The sequence below is a fragment of the Protopterus annectens genome, chromosome 11.part0 (genome assembly GCF_019279795.1).
Source record: "Protopterus annectens isolate FY-2018-M chromosome 11.part0, PAN1.0, whole genome shotgun sequence".
In the NCBI taxonomy this organism is placed as follows: domain Eukaryota; kingdom Metazoa; phylum Chordata; order Ceratodontiformes; family Protopteridae; genus Protopterus; species Protopterus annectens.
The window spans coordinates 463,751,773-463,769,272 of NC_056745.1; the positions used below are offsets into that span (position 1 = coordinate 463,751,773).

At 36.1% G+C, this 17,500-nt stretch overlaps 1 protein-coding gene across 1 annotated transcript in view; it reads right to left on the reverse strand.

Annotated features, from left to right (window-relative positions):
- Positions 1 to 17,500, reverse strand: part of UCMA (upper zone of growth plate and cartilage matrix associated) — a 90,781-nt gene that overhangs the window by 53,199 nt on the left and 20,082 nt on the right. Inside the window, exon 4 of the mRNA XM_044087966.1 lies at positions 3,944 to 4,042. Within this exon, the coding sequence (XP_043943901.1) occupies positions 3,944 to 4,042 (99 nt within the window). The remainder of the gene's footprint in view (positions 1 to 3,943; positions 4,043 to 17,500) is intronic.

Below are 17,500 nucleotides of genomic sequence, written 5' to 3' on the forward strand. Positions count from 1 at the left end.
CCTTGCTAATCCATTGTACTTCATGATTCACTATCCCTACATCATCCAACCTTCTCTCCCTCTCATTCTCTTCATTCATCAACCCCTCAAAGTACTCTTTCCATCTACTCAACACACTCTCCTCGCTTGTGAGTATGTTTCCCAAATTATCCTTTATCACCTGTACCTGCTGCACATCTTTCCTAGCTCGGTCCCTCTGTCTAGCCAATCAGTACAGGTCCTTTTCTCCCTCCTTAGTGTCCAACCTTTCATACAACTCTTCATATGCCTTATCCTTAGCCTTCGCCACCTCTCTCTTTGCCATGCACCTCATCTCCTTATACTCCTGTCTACTTTCTTCATTTCTCTGACAATCCCACTTCTTCTTTGCCAACCTCTTTGCCTGTATACTCTTCTGTACTTCCTCATTCCACCACGTCTCCTTGTCGTCCTTCCTCTGTCCCAATGTGATACCAAGCACCTTTCTAGCAGTCTTCCTTACTAGGTCTGCTGTAGTTACCCAGCTATTTGGTAACTCTTCACTGCCACCCAGTGTCTGTCTTAACTCATCCCTGAACTCCACCTCACAATTACCCTTTTTCAATTTCCACCATTTGATCCTTGGTGCTGCCCTCACACTCCTCCTCCTCTTCTTGATCACCAACGTCATCCTACAAACCACCATCCTATGCTGCCTAATTACACTTTCTCCGGCCACCACTTTACAGTCTCCAATCTCCTTCAAACTGGCCCTCCTACATAAGATATAATCCACCTGTGTGCATCTTCCTCCACTCTTGTATGTCACCCTATGCTCCTCCCTCTTGTTAAAATATGTATTCACCACAGCCATATCCATCCTTTTCGCAAAATCCACTGCCATCTGACCTTCTGCATTCCTTTGTTTAACACCATACCTACCCATCACTTCCTCATCCCCACTGTTCCCTTCACCAACATGCCCATTTAAATCTGCTTCAATCACCACTCTCTCACCCTTGGGTACAGTCATCACCACTTCATCCAATTCACTCCAAAATTTTTCTTTCTCATCCATTGCACACCCAACTTGTGGAGCATATGCACTAACAACATTAATCATTACACCATCAATTTCCAGCTTCAGAAACATCACTCTATCCGACACCCTTTTCACCTCCAAAACACTTCGCATACTGTTCCTTCAGAATAACTCCTACACCATTTCTCCTCCCATCCACACCATGATAAAACAATTTGAACCCACAGTCACTACAACAAATATATGTTTCAACGAAACGTAAATTCGCGAATGGACGTCCGCGAAAGTGCATTTTAACAAAAATGCACTTTCGTGGGAAGATTAAAATAAGAAAAAAAAGTAGTTACAAAAACATGCAGTTTTCATGTCATTTTAGTTGTATATCAACGTTTAGTGTTGATGTACAACTAAACAAACTAGTGCTGAGATCATGGTACAGTGGAGATAAGGGAATATTCCCTTTTCCCCACTGTAGTTCGATCTCAGAGTGAGAATATTAAACTAGGGGGGTATGGGAGTGCAGGGGGCTTGCCCCCCTGCAAAAGATTTTTTTTGTGTGTTCGTTTTTTCTGTTAGGGATCCGGTGAGCATACTTCAGCATGGAGAGGCTGCAAAAGTACCTCACAAAGATGATCCTAGGCTTTAAACACTTGTCCTGTATGGACAGACTCAAAAAACTCCAACTATTCTCTGTATCATATCGCTTACTTAGAGGCGATCTCTGCTTGACTTACAAAGCCATGTATGACCCAGCTTTGTTAGAAATGTTACATCTAAAGAAATCCCAATCTCTCCGCACCACACGCTCCAGAGACCTCAACCTCATTACCACAATTAACAGAACATGCTGGAGGGACAGGTTCATAACCCAGAGACTGCCCATGCTATGGAACAGACTTCCCATACATGTCAAGCAGAGCACCTCGCTGACCCTCTTCAAGAGAAATCTTGATGAGTGGATGGGAAACAGAAAATTCACCCCAGAGATAACTCCAGTGCCTCTTCTCAACAGAGGCACTGGGAACTAAGGTCAGGTGTCACTATGCCAGGGTAATCCTATAGCTAGGCTTGTAAAGGCCCCAGAGCCATTAGCCTAGTACACACCTATGAGCCTATGAAAGTGCACGTTCGTTGAAGTGCACTTTCACTTGAAGTGGGGATGTACTTCTCTTTTTCGAAAGAGTGTATTTTCGATGACGCAAAGTAGATCCAGATATATATATATATGTATATATATATATATATATATATATATATATATATATATATACTGTTTAATGGTTCAAAAGTACTTTTCTAACTATATCCCAAATGTAAGTGGTAAAAAGTGATACCTGTGTTCAGTGTATGCATTTTTGGGGAGCTTCACTGATGAAGGGGAAGGTTTTTCATTGTTGGCATGCATAGTCTAATATAATTACTGAAAATCTATTTGCAATGTGTAATAAAGTACTACTTTACCATAGTTTAGTATTTATATAATTTATTATAGTTCCTCTATGATATAAAAGTGCTAAAGCACATATATTTTCATAACTAAAAGAGTTTTGTCAGTTTGCATGTTGCTAGAGAAAAAAATGTAGTGAAGAACTGAAACTGGACTCCATAAAGCATAATCTGATCAAAAAAACAAAATGGCTTTATTGGTATGCATGATCACAGTCACTGATGGTCTTATTTTACTACATTAATATAATGAAATAAAGCGATAAAGCTATCATTAATAGTTTACTGCACTGGTAGCTGACATTTGAAAGCCTTTCTTGGCAATACTATCTCATCACAAAATTATATTGATGTTTTATCTGATTTTCATAACTCCCACTCCACTGAATCAATGCATTTTGCTTGTGCACGGCTTTGAATAGTTTGATGCAAGCTCCACTTTCCTATACCTCACTGAGTATAAAGTTAATGAAGTTACTTTTGCAGGAGTTCAACTTCCTGATGTTGAATTCCTTGATCACTGTTGTTCATAAGAAATCACTTCCAGTGTAATTTCCTTTGTTTGTAACATCAGTAATTTAATTTTTATTAGTTTCTTTTTATCCACTATTTTGTGACTGTAAAACTGACATATATAAGTTTGGCAGGATGGAGTACTTGCCTCCCTCATATGTGGGTGCATGGGTCTTGCCCCCTGCAAAAACACTCAATTATCTGAATGTTAAACAAGTTATTTTTGTTGAATTGGACCTTCAGAGACTGTCTAACACTTAGATCAGGTCTTGAGTGGGACACTTTGTGAACACTGCATCCTGCTTTGAGACCTAACTTTTAATATGCTGGCAAAGAAACAGGGATTGTATGGAGTAAGAAAGTAAATGAAATGTAAAGGATGCTAATACCTGACTTTGTTGTCTACATGACTCAGTGGTAAGTATAGCAGATGGCTGACTGATACAGCTGGAAAGCTGCCAGCCAAAATGTAAAACTGTGCTGCACTAATACTTTGTTTCTGTTTTGCTTTAAGTGTGAAATTTTACAAAGTCCAAGTTGTTGTTGTTGTTTGTCTTTCGGCTTTTCCCAGTTAGGGGTCGCCACAGCAGAACTCCGGTCCACTAATGATTGGCAGTAGATTTTCACGAACGCCGAGGTTCCAGCTCGACGTCCAACCTTCAACGAAGGCACGCCCATTTACGCATGTCTTTCGAATGCCACCCAGCCGAGGGGAGGACGTGCAGACTCCACACAGAAGGCACTCCCCGCACTCCAGCTGAGAATCGAACGGGAGAACCTCTTGCTGTGAGGCAACAATGCTACTGCTGCACCACCGCAGCAATGCATCAAAAAGTTATGCTAAAAAGAAGCATTCAGTGCATTAATTAGTTGTATTGTTTGCAACCATTCCTGGATCTTACTATTAACAGCTTTGCCACTTATACTGAAGATGAGAGCAAAGAAATGATAGAAATGTTTTAGTCATGTAATTTGTATCCTTACCATCTCTCTCCTCTTCTACGTACTTCCTAAACTCATTCTGTTTCTCTTCGTAATAATTCCTTCGGTACCTGTCAGCAGCAAGACGTTGCCTGTTTTCAGCTGTACGGAAAGATAAAGAAAATAAAATGCTCATGAATGAGGAATATAAGACAATAAGACAAATCAACTCTCAGAAGAGCAATTCACACCTGATCTTGCAGCAATAAAAAACAGATTTACTTTGTAGTACTAACATGCTTTTATGACACATGTTAAGAATAATCTAAATTTTGCTATGAACTATCAAAATACAATGCAATATAAGGTTTTATATATATATATATATATATATATATATATATATATATATATATATATATATACACACACTCACACACACACACACACACACACACACACACACACACAATGATAGTATAATAAGATTGACTTAAATGCATAGCTGCCTTCTAAACAGCTTTTTGGTCCCCCTTTACATTAGAAACTTACAGGACTATAAATCAGCAAAATGAGTTCAATACTTAATGAGTGAGCATTTCATGAAATTATGTAACAAAGTAGCCTGAAATTAAAGAGTGATAGAGCCCCTTTAATGTACCTGAATGATCCTGACACTAACCACTAGAGACTCCACTGATAAAGCTTGCTTCCGTTAGGATTGTTTCTATACTTCTTCTGCCTAGAGCATGCTTTCTTCTACCTCTGTAATTGTTTTTTTCTTATATAGTGCAGCAGATAAAAAAATAACTTTACCTCTTTAATAAACCATAAAAATCTAAGTTATAACAGAATTCCGTCTTAACTGTTCTCAGATAAATGACTACTGAGCTATTGTGTCATTAACAGACTGTATATGCCTAGGCATCTAATTTGCTTTATGAATGTATATGTTATGCTTATGTTTTTTTTTTATTTTACTCTTTTAGGTCACCCAGTAAATAAAAGCAAAATAAAATATATAATTATAGAATATAGGTGTGTTCACTACAGCCCCATGGGAATCCTTTATTTCAGAATACTATATTTCTTCCACTGGAAGTCATAGCAACTATTTCAGTTATTGCTTTTGAGAAACTTTAACAAGAGAGTTGCTTGTAAGAGTGCCTTCTAGTTAAATTCTCAGGTGAAAACCAATAAATTAAAAAAAGTATCTATGACTAGTGCTTAAAATATGAAGAACAAAGTTGGAAAGTTGGCAAACTGCTATAATATCAGCCAAAACTGTGGAAGATGAGTTATTAATCCCGTCAGAAGGTGGTTGGGGATTGGCATTTTACTAGGGACAAGTGAAATTCCTTCAGATTTTCTACATGGTAGTTATATGATGCTACTGAATAAGGTTGTAGACATGTAGAGTCTTGCAACTTCATTCACTCAATAACTTTGTTCATAAAGTTTCTAAAGGCCTTACTATGACCAACCTCTATGGAAGAAGTTATTGAATGATTGAGGTAGTAGACAATTGCAATTAAAGCAACAACTTCATTCATTAGCTTCATTCTGAAAGGTACAAACAACAGCCACAGATAAAAGAGAACTTTATTCACATCTAGCACCTTGGCAAGAAAACCTTCAAGGAGTACAGTCTAAATCAAGATAACACACAATATACACTCTAACTAAAAACAGTTATCACATTATAATTATACATTAATTAAATATGTCCAATTAAACTCAGAGTTTAACCCTTTCCAAATCAATGTACCATATTTTAAAATAAACATAGCTTCTTTATACAGTAATTTATTTTTCAATGAAACCAGTTCTCCTATATGTACTTTTATGTATTTGTTCGAAACTACAACCTTTAAGAAGTTTAAAATCACTGATGTGGCATAATGGTCTATAAGGAAGCACTTGGTAAGTATCATTTATTGTTGTAGAACGGATGTAGACTTGGTTATTTCAGTCGAACTGATATAGATAGAAAGTTTGCTGTTCAAGGTTCTGATCTGGTGACTTTCTATTGCTTGCTGGAAGTTCATAAGTGTCTAGATAAGGGTCCAGATAAGTTAATAGGAAGACCTATTGTAGCTGCTTGTAGATATTTTCTACATAATAATGGTTTACTTTTACATGGATATTTGTTTTCTTATGTTAAAAAAAACTCTTATATTAGAGACACCCAGGATTTTATAAGTAAAATGTCTGACCTGAAATGGGAAGAAGATATGTATTGGATGGTATTAGATGTACAGAGTTTATACACTAATATACAACATCATCATGGTCTACACTCTTTACAATATTTCCTGGGTGATACACCACTATCATGTTTTATTGTTGAATTGGTCAAATTTTGTTTGGAAAACATTTTTGTTTTGTTTTTAGTAATGAATTGTTTCACCAAATTCAGGGGATGGCCATGGGGGTACCTTTTGCCCCCATGTATGCCAATGTAACAATGTCGCGTTCTGAAATTGAATATTAATAAAAGCTTTTTATAGAACATGTGGTGAGATATTTTTAATATATAGGTGATTTGTTTTTTGTTTGGTAAGGTAGATGAATTTATTAATTCTTTGTATAGTAAACGGTTTCATTTTAAATTTGATGGACTACAGTTGGGTAATTATGTTCATTTTCTAGATCTAAATCTGCTAGGGTTAGGTGATGCTTCTGTTATTACTTCAGTTTTAGGAAAATTGGGGGAGGGAACAAGTTTTTACGTGGTACTAGTTGCCATCCCCCCATTTAATTGCTTTCTTGCTGTATGGGGAGTTTCTCCATCTTAGTAAGCTTTGTAACAACAAGATGGATTTTGATAAAGAAGTACAATATGTTTATTCAGAGAGGGTATGATATGAATGAAGTCAAACATGCTTTGTATAGAGTGATTAGTAAACAACAAAATGGGAGAGATGTAGTTTATAAGGGAACTGCTAGAGAATTGGATAAGAATGGAATGTGTGATTTCCTTTTTTAACTACGATACCTCACAATTCCAGGATATTAGTGAGCAAGGAAGTGGTAAAAGGGAGATTTATTTTGTTACAGCCTATAATGTAGTTCTATTATTTTTGGCCGATGTTGTTTAAAGATAGTCCAGCAAACCCTTTTGAAGAAACTGTATGTAGCTTTAGCTAAATTTATCTAGTATTCTAAGTCAGTCAGAATTAGTTAACATAAGATAATGGATCTGAAAAAATGGGTGGATTAGGATTACCTGATTTCAATCTATATTATGACATAATATGTGCAAACAGGATTTTGTAAGTTGCTGATTATAAGCCCAGAAGTAGAGAATGGCATCCACTATGGATCAAACTATGGTATAACTATATCAAAAACAGTAAAATTAATCCCAAAGGCCTTCCTTTCTTAAATCAAGAGAGCTTAAAGGATAGCAATTTTCACTTCTCCTTGAAACATAGAATAATAAGGTTTCAGAAATTGTTGGAAGTTTTAAATCTAACAAGTACTTATATCCTCTTACAGCCATTGCATCTGAACCCAAATATTGATTAAATAGACATGTTAAATCTAAACAACTAGCTGTTCATTAAGGAATGCAAAGTTTGGGATATTTACAAACATAGGAAAAAGTCTTTAGAAGACATAAGTAATGTACTGGATTGATAAGGTCAAGGACTGCTCTGAAAAACAAAACTAATTCTATTGAAGCAACACTAAAACTAATTTCTTTCAAAAATTCATATATACTCAATTAATGATAACCAGCAATGCTTACTTCACCCTAGAAATACTTAACAACTTCAATTTGGAGGTGTCTCCAAACTGTCCATGCTGTTACTCACAAATAGCAGATGTAATGCATATCTTCTGGAGCTGCAAACACACTTATAAATGATGGCGCTCATTGAGAGTTAGACTAATGAGGATGGGATATCAAAAATCCACATTAATATGGGAATTTGCAATTTTGCATATTACCTCTCAAAAAGTACCCAAATTTAACCTACATATTCTAATTACTCTCTTCTCTCTAGTGAAATTGTATATTACCCAGAACTGGCTAGATCGTACCAAACTGTCATGGGAGGGTTTCAGATGTATGGCAATAAAGTATATATCAGCATATAAGTATATAATGAATAATCAAAGTAAGCATTCCTATTTCATAAAATATTGGCATCTTCTCCTGGATTCCATTTGGAAAGATTAGCTTAATGTGGAATGACAAATTATTGTGATTACTAAATGAAAAATGGCACAAAAGCACTCACCCTCATGAGCTTTGTGTCACCTCTGTTCTGTATATGTATCCGTATTGAAACAGTATGTTAATTGTGATAGTGTTAATTAAAAATTGACTGTAGCACTATTTTGTACATAGTGTATATAGGATATCAGTGTATTTTGTTGTAACATTGAAAACTCTGTTGATACATGATGTACCTAATTAAGTCTGAATTCTTCCTAAAGAATTATCACTTGTGACAGGCAAATTTACATTCATATAAAAGTAATCAAACTATATTAACATAACATTACTTCACATTTAATTGCTATATATCATATAGCCTAAGCAATATTACATAAATTATTCAATTCCTACCTTTTTTTTAAATAAGAAACATCTTTATTAAACCATCACTTACTACATAGGCAATCATGCATTTATATAAATGAAAACAAACCACATTTTTATAGCTCTCCCAGCTGTGAAAACCCCTGAATGTGTTCACAGAACATTACCTACCTTGGGAAAGCCCCTGAATGCTTTCAAAGAATATTATCTCCCTTGAGAAAATGCTTTTAGAGAACATTATCTCCCAGCCAATTTCTCTTTTCTTTTTTCTTCTCAGCCAATCACTCTCCACCAGACTGTAGCTAGTTTCTCTTTATCAGATTGTCTCCATGGAAACATGAAGACCAGCTGCAGAATTGTTACTGAGCATACATGTATTTGCTAGAAAAAATCCTCATATTATTCAATGTTCTTTTTCATTTACTTGCTCTCTCTTAAAATGTGTTACTATATCAATCTAAGGTCTTTAATCCAATCATTTCCCATGCAAGAATGAGAAAAAGCACATTATTTTTTTTCTTTTATCATACTTTTTAACCAGGCTTTTTAATACATTGTAGTGCCTACATTTCTTAAAACTGAACAAGGAGAGAGAGAAGAGAGAAAGAAAAGTACTGTATCTTGCATATTGACTGGATCTTGTAACATGCATACAATACAGGAGAAGAAGAAAAATAAAAATATTTGAAAAAAAAGAAAATCTGCTTTCCTGTAGTTTGTTCAGATCTGAGCAGTACTTAATAATATTATTTTGTATATTTTATTATATTCTTCAGCATCACTGGCATACATGCCAGTGACAGTGCCTGTTAGGTCAGGTTGCCTCTAAAAAGGAGACTATTTAAGTGAGTTGTAGTGAAACTGGTGATGCTGACTGTAGTAAACTGAAAGGAAATCCTCAAATTATTGTCAGAGCAAAGTGATGTGCTTTTAGCTCCTACTGGTGAGGCTAATTATATGAATCTAGCAAAAAATACAAATACATCACTACAAAATAAAACTAAGCTTTTTTCATTAATGTGAAAAATACATAGTTGATGTGATCCTAATAATGTGTGAGAGGAGCTTAGAAGGGGGGAAAATTTATTGATTTTACATATGATGAATTATCTGACAGCTTTCACATATGCTGACATCTGTCACAATAGGCTGTGGGTACACAATCTACATTATCAGTTAAGGCATTAAAACTTTAACACACATGGAGGCAGTATTAGTCCCATAAAGAAAGCCTTAATTTCCCCTGGAGGCTACCTTGCAAACAGCTAAAGGAGCTTTATCTTTAACAACTAAAAATGAGCTGCTCTGATACTTAGGAGCTCGTAATTGACTGGTTGAGTATATTGTCAATGCAGTACAATATTCAAACAGTCACTATCTGATACCACATCATGGAAACTTTTAACAACGACAAGGTGAGCTGGCAAATTCACTTCGCTGACTCACACTATTGCCACTTTTCAAAAACTTAAAATGAGCTTCCCTCATCTTAATTACATATGATCAGTTTTGAGTATTTGAATCAATGTAATAAATATGGGTTTGAAAAAGGAATTTGCTGTCATGCATGATTGCACACCACACACTGAACATTCACATTCATCAATGCAAACAGCAATGAAAAATAGTAGCACACTTAAATAACACCTATCCCTAGACTTTTAGATAGCTGTTTTGGTACCCTTCAAAGGAAAACTGATCTTAATGATATGCTTCTATGCCTTCTTAATTCTGAGGTGAAGAAATTAGTAAGAAGATGAAGAAAATGAAAAATCTTCTTGCACTAGAAATGAACTTACTTCTTAGAATGCCTTATGGCTTAATGGACTGGTACAGATATTAGAGGTTAATTCATGTGCAAATTTCTCATTTATTTCATAATAATCCCTTTATCCCCAAGGATCTGTCAGGCACAAAAAGGTGAAAAAAAAGATCCAACAAACTTAATAATTGATCTGACTTTGCAGTCATTAGAAATAGAAATACAGTCTTCCAACTAATGCTTCTTCTTCTTTTGGCTTTTCCCAGTTAGGGGTCACCATAGCAGATCACCTGTCTGCTCATGATTGGCAGTGAAGTTTTACAGTGTCAAGTTGCCAGCCCGGTCCCCAACCTTCCACAGAAGGCACACACATGCACGCACTCACGCCTAGGGCCAATTTAAGGTATCCAATCCACCTACAGCATGTCTTTGGGATGTGGGAGGAAACCAGAACACCCAGAGGATACCCACAGGACCACAGGGAGGACATGCAGACTCCGCACAGAAGGCACCCCAGTATCAAACCGGAGAACCTCTTGTTGTGAGGCGGCAAATGCTAACCGCTGCACCACCGCAGCCACCCCTGTCTTCCAGCTAATGCTGTTAAAGTCCAAATATGGGTATAGGTTCAAAAGGATACACTGCATGCTTAAACAAACAGATGTTTAAGATCTGATAAGATGTGACAGCTCTAAAAAGACAATTTTGAACATAAAACCCGTGTAATAAATATGAATTTGAAAACTAGAGCAAAGTGATGCAAATGTGGTAAATTTGGCATAGAAATACTATTTCTTCACTTTTCCCATAGTGTTGTTCCACTGATGTGACTGTTATGACATTTTTGGACTGCATCCGTGGTGGTGCAGCGGTAGCGTTGTTGCCTCACAGCAAGAGGTTCTCCCGTTCGATTCCCGGCTGGAGTGGGGGGAGTGCCTTCTGTGTGGAGTCTGCATGTCCTCCCCATGGTTGCATGGGCGTTCGAAAGACATGCATAAATGGGCGTGCCTTAGTTGAAGGTTGAACGTTGAGCTGGCACCTCGGCGTTTGTGAAAATCCACTGCCAATCATTAGTGGACCAGAGTTCCGCTGTGGCGACCCCTAACCGGGAAAAGCCAAAAGACAACAACAACAAGGCTTACTATTCTACACTGTGGTTATGGGGGGAGCACTGAATGACACTCCACAAATGTTACAAACTAAATCAAGTGATAAAACATGGTTAATCTGGGACTAAAAATAACATTTCTTCACTGTTTCCATGTTTTCCATGGTGGTGTTTCATTTGTACAAAGTTTAATAGCATATATTTTTCTGAATTTTTTATGTGTTAGTGACCCACTTTGCATAGCTGTTAATGAGTTGTTTCCTGTAATCCCAGGTTTGATTCCTTCTGCCTCCATTTCCCTGCTGTGTGATTCTGAGTAAGTCATTTGACCAGAAAGTGCTCTCGGGCTGATTCTTTCCCTGCAAGTCAGTACTTTACTACGGTTAACAAATACAAATATAAATACATAAATATGACATTTTTAACTGCATGCTTGTTAATCAAATGTTTACAACTCGATGAGATGTGGCAATTTTTAAAAGAACATTTTGAAAATGAAATAACTCAGAGAGTTTGCTTTCCTACCTGGTCAATATTTTGACAGATTAATTGGTCAGGGAAAAAATTACCTCGGATGAGCTAAGCATGCTTAAAGTTTGACATTTCAAATGCTTCAAGATCAAGACTTTAATATGAGTACATTTTGGAGACCTCAGCTGTACTTGTGAACTAGTATCTACAGATGTGTATTGTTGTCTGTTTTGCTGGTTATATATGCCTTGTTAGATTTAACAAGCTGTTGCTACAAGAATATTTGCAGCCAAAATTTATAAAGCACCAAAATGTAATCCAACATTATCAGAATATCGACTTCTAATTAAATAGTATTCCTGAAGTAAAAGTTCTAATGCAGGTTGTTGTAATGCTGACCAGAAAATCAATGAAAAGACAGTTAGATTTACCTTTTGACACCTGAAGACGATATCCTTCTTGTGTAAAATGACTTGTTCCCAGTTTAATGCATTAGCAACTGGTTTACCACTGAAGCAGCATAAAAACAATATAAAAAGTGATAATGGTCGAAATAGTGCTGGGATTAATATAAGAGCGAGTATCTGGCAAATATTAGTATAACTGTATCAGATGATATCAACTATGTTATGTATGATTATCCAGCACATATTTTAAATTAATTATAACAATTGGTCCTGCAGGAAATTCTAGATAAATCTAGTACAAAATAATAGCTCACATTACAAAACTTTATATGTAATGAAAGAACTTACCTTACACAAAGTATTAAGATTGCAATCAGGAAAATTATTGGCCACAATAGGTAAATTATCACTTCTATGAAGTATTGCAGTCACATATTTAAATGTACTTTGTGCCATCTTAGCAACAGAATAGTACTGCCACTTCACAGAAAGAAGTTTCTTGATTCAGTTTTTGGATAGGATGTCTTCAAGGTATAATCTGAATGCCATGCCTTTGTTTATGTGGGCTTTTTTTTTCTTCAAAAAACATCTTTATTAAATTATTACGTATGGCATAGGCAAGCTTACATTTATATAAATTAAAAACAAACATGGACACCACTTTAGCTGCAAACATTATGCACCACAGACACCATGGAAACAACTGTACATCACTTATATTCTGTCCAGTCATTGTCAGTAAGCATTATATGGCTCATTCAAATCCTGCTTCTTAAACCTTTTTCCGTCTCTGCGTATATTGTTCCCACACTTCCCAATTTTTTTCTGTGTAGTTTGCCCTTTTATAAAGATCCCAATTCCAGTTGTTTTATCTCTGTTACTATATTCACTACTTCTAGTAAAGCTGGTCTAGACTTTGATTTCCATTTTCTAGTAATTGCTTTTTTGGCAGCCACCATAATTATACTCAGCAAGGCTTTACTATGTCTAGGCAGTTCCGATACTGTATCATAACTCAAAAAAATCATCTCCCCAGTCAGTCCAATCTGCTCACTCAGCATCTCCAACACAGCGGTTTGCAGGGAATCCCCAAAGTCGACTAGCTCGTTACACTCCCAAAAAATATGCTCCCAGCCTCCACTTTCTTGCCTATTGCACCTCCAACATTTGCTATTCACCCGAGGAAAAATCCTTTGAAGTCTACTTGGGGTATAAAAATACCTGTGTAAACACTTCCAGGCAAAGTTCCTAAATCTTTTAGACTTTGTTGCATATTTGGGAGACATGCATATATCCCCCATTGTCTGTTTGTGAACTGTGTATCCAATCTTTCTTCCCAATCCTTTTTAAGCTCCTCTAATTGATTCTTATAATTATCATGCAATATTTGATATGCCCTACTGATTATTCTATTTTTAACAGCAGCTTCTGTTCTACATTCTATTAAAAACTCTACCAATACTGCTCCTGCATTTAGGACCCCCATACTTCTTTCTCTTTGCCTAAACTCTGATATCAATCCTTGATGGGGAAGGCAATCCCTAACCTGCAGTCCAAATAAATTCTTGACCTCTTCTCATTCTATTACCTTTCCCTTTCTAGTTATTTGCTCCCAATACCTTGGTTCATTTGCCAATTTTCTCCAATAAATTCTAGCCCCCTCTTGCCTATTATCTGTATCCCTAACCAAAGTCGTCCCTATCGGCAAAATCTCTTTTCTCTGTTCTCGTGCTGGTTTGGTTCTTAGAATACTCCCTGCTATTTTATGAATATAATAGTCTATATGATCTTTGTTGTTCTCCTTAAGGGTCTGCATCCAAAATCCCAATCTCTCCTTATTTCTTGAGCTTCCCCCTGTATCAACATCATTCCTTTCCACTTTGAATTATAGTTTTCTGCTTGTGCTATGAATAAGAGCCTTAACTGCATTGCTCTAAAATACCCCCTCAAATTGGGTAGTTGTAGTCTGCCTTGTTTCATTGGAAGAATCAGCTTATCTCACTTGATACTTGCTGTCTTCTCTTCTTTAACAAAATCATTCAACTCTTTTTTAATTGCTATTCAGATCTTCTCCACTGGTTGATAAAAATTTGAATGACTTGTGTATAAGACTAAAGGGACTAAAAACATTTTAATTTCTTGCATCTTTGCATCCATATCCATATCCATATAACAAAGCTTCCAGTTTCTCAATTTTTGTATTATTTTCTATTTAGTCTCTTCCCACATATCCTTAGTTGCCACAACAGAGTAATTTTTAATGCATACTCCTAAATACTTCATTTTACATATGGATATTGTTGGACCAATTTGTGTGTGGTTACATAATTTACTGCCATTGCCTTTGTTTTAGCTTCATTAATTTTGTATCCTGAGAATATATGAAACTGTCTTAAGAAGTTCCACAACATTGTAATGTCCCTTTCTGGTTTTGACATGTATAAAATAATATCATCTGCAAATAGAGCAAGCTTTTCCTGACTACCATACCGATTATGTCCTTGAATTTCTGAGTCCCTTATTTTCTTTGCCAATATTTCTAAATATAATGCAAACAACAAAGGGGAAAGTGGACAACCCTACCTGGTTCCTCTACTCAAGCAGTAATTATCAGAGAGGACTCCAGCCACTTTAATGTTTGCCTCCGATCCCTCGTATATACTCCTAATCAACCTTATAATTGTATCAGGAAAAGCAAATTCATCCATTGCCCTGCTCATGAAGTCCCAGTCTACTCTGTCAAATGCCTTCAATGCATCATAACCCACTAATAACAGTGGTATTTTCTTACATTCTGCTTCCCTCTGGATCCTCAATGTTCTATTGATATTGTCAAATATTTGCCTCCCCTCCACAAAACCACACTGATCCATATGTATCAATTTTGGTACCACGTTTGCCATTCTTTTAGCATTATAGACAGAAACACTTTATAATCATGGTTTAATATTGAAATGAGCCTGTATGAAGCTGGATGTGATGGATCTTTACACTCTTTAGGTATTACTGTTACCACCGCCTTCTTCCAGGACGCTGGTACTTCTCCTCCTCTTAAAATACTGTTAAACAAAACCTTCTAAATCTTTATCAGTTTTATTCCCTCCTAGCTTCCAAACTTCCATAGGAATACCATTTACTTGTGGGGACTTTCCTGTAGATTGGTTATACATAGCCATTTTTATCTCATCTGTTCCTATCCTGTTAGTAAGTGAGCCTCATCTGCCTCCAACCTTGGCATATTTAATTCTTCCATAAACATTTCCATTTGTACTCTTTCGTGATTTCCATATTTCTCTGCTTTAACAAACATTCATAAATTTTTGGAAATATTTCTAATACTTCTACAGGATCTCTTGTTATCTTCCTTGTTATAGGCTCCCTAAGCTTGGAGACAGCCCTTTCTGTTGCCTGAGTCATTATGTTAAAAGTTTTTTGTGCTCTAGAATTATCAAAAAACAGTTGCTCAGTAGCAACCTTTCTAAACTCATGCATATTACCAAGATAATCCCTTATTTTCTGTTTAGCATTCTGCAGTTGCTCCTCCTCTTGCTCTGAGAGATTCTCCCTATTTTGCAATACTTTAACATTTGTCAGTCCCTGTAAATAATTCTTGTTACTTCTTAGCTATATCTCACTTTCCTTTATTTCCACCCTAGTTTTAAACTCTACTGTTTATGTGGGCTTTTGTCTGGGTATTCTGGTTTTCTCCTACATCACAAAGACAGTAAGGGGACTGATGACTAAATTTTCCAAGGGTGTGTATGTGTGGTGTGTGTTTATGATGCAAAAGAAAGGGTTGGCATTCTACTTTTGTTGCCTACTTGTCTAATAAGTTCTGTGGGTGATGGCAGCTGTTCATGGGATTGCTGTAAGAGCTGGATGCCACTGGAGCATGGGATGGATGGTGTGACCTCTTAAACTTTCATATGGAAACAACTTCCTCTTTGTTAGGACTCCCCTAAGAAATATAACTTCTTAGAGTGATAAAGAGTCTACGTGTAAATAAATTATATTCAATGTTTATCATAATTATGAACATTAAAAATTCTGTACATATGGAGACAAATTTATAACACCATTGAAAATACTCAATCAAAGGATCTAAACCTCATTTTCAGCATAAATAGAACAAGATGTAAGGACAGGTACATGTTTCAGAGACTACCCCTATTCTGGTACAGGCTACCTATTTATGTGAAACAGAGTTCGTCCCTGACTCTGTTCAAATGCAACCTGGATCCACGGATGGGGAACTGGAATAAACTGTTGCCTGGACTGGCACCTACGCCCCTTTTGAACAGATGCAGCTTGTAAATGCTCTGCCACCTAAACCCAACTAGGTACCTCTGGATAATTTATCCTGTCATTTACAATTGGAAAAACATGGCTATGCATTAAAAGGCCTAATGCTGTTAGCCCAGTAATCACCTAATAGCTGACCCAGTAGATGACAGTGACTACTATATAATCCAGAGTGTATTAGTAAAATCTGAATACCTTAACTACAATAAAGGAAAATGTTAATTGCTAAAACGCTTCTTGGACAATGGGACTGAAACAACGGAACTCATGACTTAAAATTTAAATTAGAAATGTGGAGCATTTGAAACCAAACTACACACTGTAGCATACCAGTACTTCATAAGGAGCATGGACCTTATAATAAACTAAATGGCTTCCTAGTAAATTAAAAGTAAGTATAACAAATAAACTTAATTGTGAATCCTTTATAAAGAACACAAGCCTTATAAGACTAAACCATGGCTTTTCCTAGTACACTAAAAACATGAATAAAAAACCCAGTTTATTGTAAAATGCAGATATGATTTATTCTTCTTATACTAGTCATAAAATACTAAATGGTAAGTAATAAAGACAAAATGCTACTAACAAAATCTAATCAGAAGTATGGCTTTGCTCCTTTTGGCAAAACTAATAGTACTGACGTTTTTGAGAGCATATTAACTGCAGCCACAATAGCATTGCATAGTAGTAAAAGTTATAGGATGGAGGCAGATCGATAAAATATATATGAAATAATATGTTTCTGTGGAGGGAAATGTATTTGAGACATGAGATTTTGACAAATACCTTAAAGTGAGTACTATATATATATATATATATATATATATATATATATATATATAAAGCAACTGATATCACCATACAGCTGAGATTCACAGACAAGTTGTTTAATATGCAATAAGCTACTGCATCAAAAGTGACTGTGTGCACACATGTAGAGCTTCACAGTATTAACTAGTGCGACAGGATACGAAGGGACTGAGAAAGGTAAAAGTTGTAAGATGGCAGTGAG